Here is a 3,240-nt window from a genome sequence, read left to right as displayed (position 1 = left end):
GATCAGATTTTTGGGGTATATGATTTTTGTTATGTAGGTCGTAGCGGTGGCCGAAGGTGGAGCTAAGGCAGCATCTAGGGTTTTGGGTTTGTAGGTTGTGGCGGCATGGTGCTTAGGCGGCAGCGAGGCTTGTAGGTTCTAGGGCGGCGGTTGAAGGAGGAGCTAATGCAGCGGCAAGGCTTTTAGGTTTTGGGGCGGTGGCCGAAAAAAGAGGAGCGACGGTGGCAATGTTTTCTTGTTTTGTGTTGTGGTGTAGGGCGACAGCAGTACGAGGCCCTGTGGTGGCCAAGGACTTGGTGCGGCGGCGACGACCGGGGAGAACCGGCGGTAGGCGCGACTGAGTTTTGGAGGGATAGATCTGGCGGCTAGGTTTGGAAGAGAGAAGGATCTAATACCATATTAACGTGGCGGAAACGATGACCCGTTGGAGTCTCGTGGTTCGTGTAATACAGCGTAGAAAAAAACCCTATGGTGGCGTATACAAGATGTGTACCACATATGGGTGGAATAATCCATACCATATCATACATATATTACTCGATGTCTAACAATTTGAATTGCCTCCTTGTATGAAAAGAGCATTGTAGAGCTTGGGCTCTTCGGAAATGGTAACACAGCAATACGACATAGTACACGGTACACCCTTGTCGCACACCAGTTCGTTCGCACAGCCCGGCAGCAGCGTTACAACATCGGCGATGTCAGACTGCCACCGCTCCTTCCGCCCGTACCGTACCGGGTGCTCATCGGTTCTTGCAATACAAATTGCGCACGGACGCGCGACCCACGCCTCGGTCACATCATCGAGCACAAGAGAACCGTGCTTGGATGACACCGCTAGGATCGACACACGACAGGAGCGGGTATATACATCTGCGCCATGTATAAAGTTATTTTTGTTTTGAACTGCGTTCGAATCAAGGGACTATTAAGCAAGACTGTCTCGGAGAGTCGATCATCGACCGACCATGGGGACCCGTGTAGGAGGAGCCGGCGGTGTGTTCGACGGCGCGAGGCCGGCGGCGGCGATGGTGGTGGTGGAGCTCATCTTTTCGGCGCTGCAGATCTTCATCAAGCTCGCGCTCGACGACGGCATGGACGTCCGCGTCCTCGTCGCCTACAGGCTCATGTTTGGCGCCGCCTTCCTCTGCCCCGTCGCCTTTCTCATCGAGAGGTACAGCATATACCACGCCTCACTTGAGATATCCTCTGCCTGATCGAATGCCACCTCACAGACATTGATTTTTCTAGGAAGAAACGGCCACCACTGACAGTAAAGGTGGTGACAGGGTTATTCTTGTGTGGACTCTTTGGGTAAGTTCCCAGAGATCGCTAAGGCATGCTCCTGACATATTGTTCTTCAAAATATAGATTATTTTTACTGTTTGATCGAGTAAATACCGTGGCTTATCACTTGCAGAATTACTATAAATCAAAACCTGTTAGTGTTGGCCATCAAGCTGACGAATTCGACGACCATCGTTACAGCTCTCAGCAACCTCACTCCTCAGTCCACTTTCATCGTTGCAATCTTGAGCAGGTCAATGGGAGTTCCATTCATTTCTTGTTCGCCTATAAAGTTATTTTTAGGAACTACGGAGTAATTTAAACTACTCCTTCCGAAACTGACGGATGGAGACCTTCATCGTTGCTGGATCGAAGAACAGGATGGAGACTCTGAAACTCAAAAAGGCCAGCGGTCGAGCGAAGCTGACGGGGACCCTGGTCGGGCTGGGCGGCGCGATGCTGCTCACGTTCTACAAGGGCCCAGAGATCAGGTTCCTGCACAACCTGGCGCGCACCCGGCTCAGCCACGCCCACGGCAACCACCAGCTCCTCCGGCCGCCGCCGGCGGAGGGGTCCCGGATCCTCGGTTCGTTCCTCGCCATCGCCAGCTGCTTCAGCTTCGCAATCTGGCTGACCATCCAGGCGAAAGTAGGGCAGGTCTACCCGTGCCACTACTCGATCGCCGCCATGGTGTGCCTCTTCGGCGCCGTGCAGTCGACGTTGCTAGCGCTGTGCATGCACAGGGACACGGATCACTGGAGGCTGGGGCTCAACATCAGACTCTACTCGTCAGCTTACGCGGTAATAGATCACTGCTATCTGCATATATGCATGCCATGCCACGATTTGTTTCGAATTCGAACTCTCGATCGGTCTAATGGTGTTGATGAACCCAGGGTCTCGTGGCGTCCGGGTCCGCCTTCCCGCTGATGTCGTGGTGCCTGCGGAAGAAAGGGCCGCTCTACGTCGCCATGTTCGGGCCTCTCATCGTTGTCTTCGTCGCGGTCATGAGCTCCATTGTTCTTGACGAGACACTGCACATTGGAATGTACGTGATGCCCTGTTTGACTCACACCATGTGTGGTGGACTCTGTTTTGGGTTTCTCACGTTGAGCCGTGCTGCGTGCCTGCGTGCGGTGGGGTGATTGAATTTTTTTTTTGTAGTGTGCTTGGTGCTGTGCTGATCGTGGCGGGGCTGTACATGGTGCTGTGGGGCAAGGCGAGAGAGGAAGATGAACACGAAGCGGATGCTCCAAAGCTTGTTAGTCAAGATGAGGAGCTGGGCAAGGAGTCCGTTACCCCGGCTCGTAATGTTGAAACATAACGAGGATAATGAGATCACTAGGAAAGTTTGCTGTGGGGGCACGCCGTGTCATTGGTTGTTAGAGAATTTGTTATAGCAAGTTGAAATACTACAATATATGGATTACATGAAGTACTACAAGATGTTGGTGTGAGCTATTGATCAAGAAACGTAAAAGGCGTATTCTAGCACCATGGTTCTTGTTTTTTTTTTCTAGCGCCCATAATTATCGTTGGAAAACATGAAGTGATTTCCTCACAAAGAAAGAAGCACGAGCGAGATACTCATCCTTAATAGGAATCTCAATTGTTAGAAGAAAACACATAAGTAGAAGGGTCAAACTCCCCAATCAGGAAAAAATAGGAAGGATAAACGTGTAAAATCACTTATATGAAACATCTTTTTTTTTTTGAGAAACACAGTACAAACGCAGACGCTCACATACACACGCATACACTCACCCCTATGAACGCACACACGCACACCCTACCCTATGAGCACCTTCGGAAGACTGAGCCGGCGGATTGGATCATGAAATTGACGAAGTCACCACAGGCGCCTCGCTGTCGACGGGAACGTCGTCTCCCACTGAATGAATATTCCGCCTTTATGAGACACACAGATGTCAAACCTGGGGTTTGAACTCTGGT

At 51.3% G+C, this 3,240-nt stretch overlaps 1 protein-coding gene across 1 annotated transcript; it reads left to right on the top strand.

Annotated features, from left to right (window-relative positions):
• The first annotated feature begins 1,016 nt into the window (after positions 1-1,016).
• LOC124669829 (WAT1-related protein At1g68170-like) lies at positions 1,017-2,784 on the top strand. The gene is made up of 6 exons (XM_047206370.1): positions 1,017-1,174; positions 1,252-1,314; positions 1,421-1,540; positions 1,668-2,088; positions 2,184-2,335; positions 2,452-2,784. Exons 1-6 carry the CDS (start codon positions 1,029-1,031, stop codon positions 2,609-2,611), a joined length of 1,062 nt encoding a protein of 353 aa, XP_047062326.1. The 5' UTR covers positions 1,017-1,028; the 3' UTR covers positions 2,612-2,784.
• The last annotated feature ends 456 nt before the right edge of the window (positions 2,785-3,240 follow it).

The sequence above is a fragment of the Lolium rigidum genome, chromosome 7 (assembly GCF_022539505.1).
Source record: "Lolium rigidum isolate FL_2022 chromosome 7, APGP_CSIRO_Lrig_0.1, whole genome shotgun sequence".
Taxonomy (NCBI): Eukaryota; Viridiplantae; Streptophyta; class Magnoliopsida; order Poales; family Poaceae; genus Lolium; species Lolium rigidum.
Note: the sequence above shows the minus strand (reverse complement) of the source record. Positions and strands in the feature narration are given on the sequence as shown.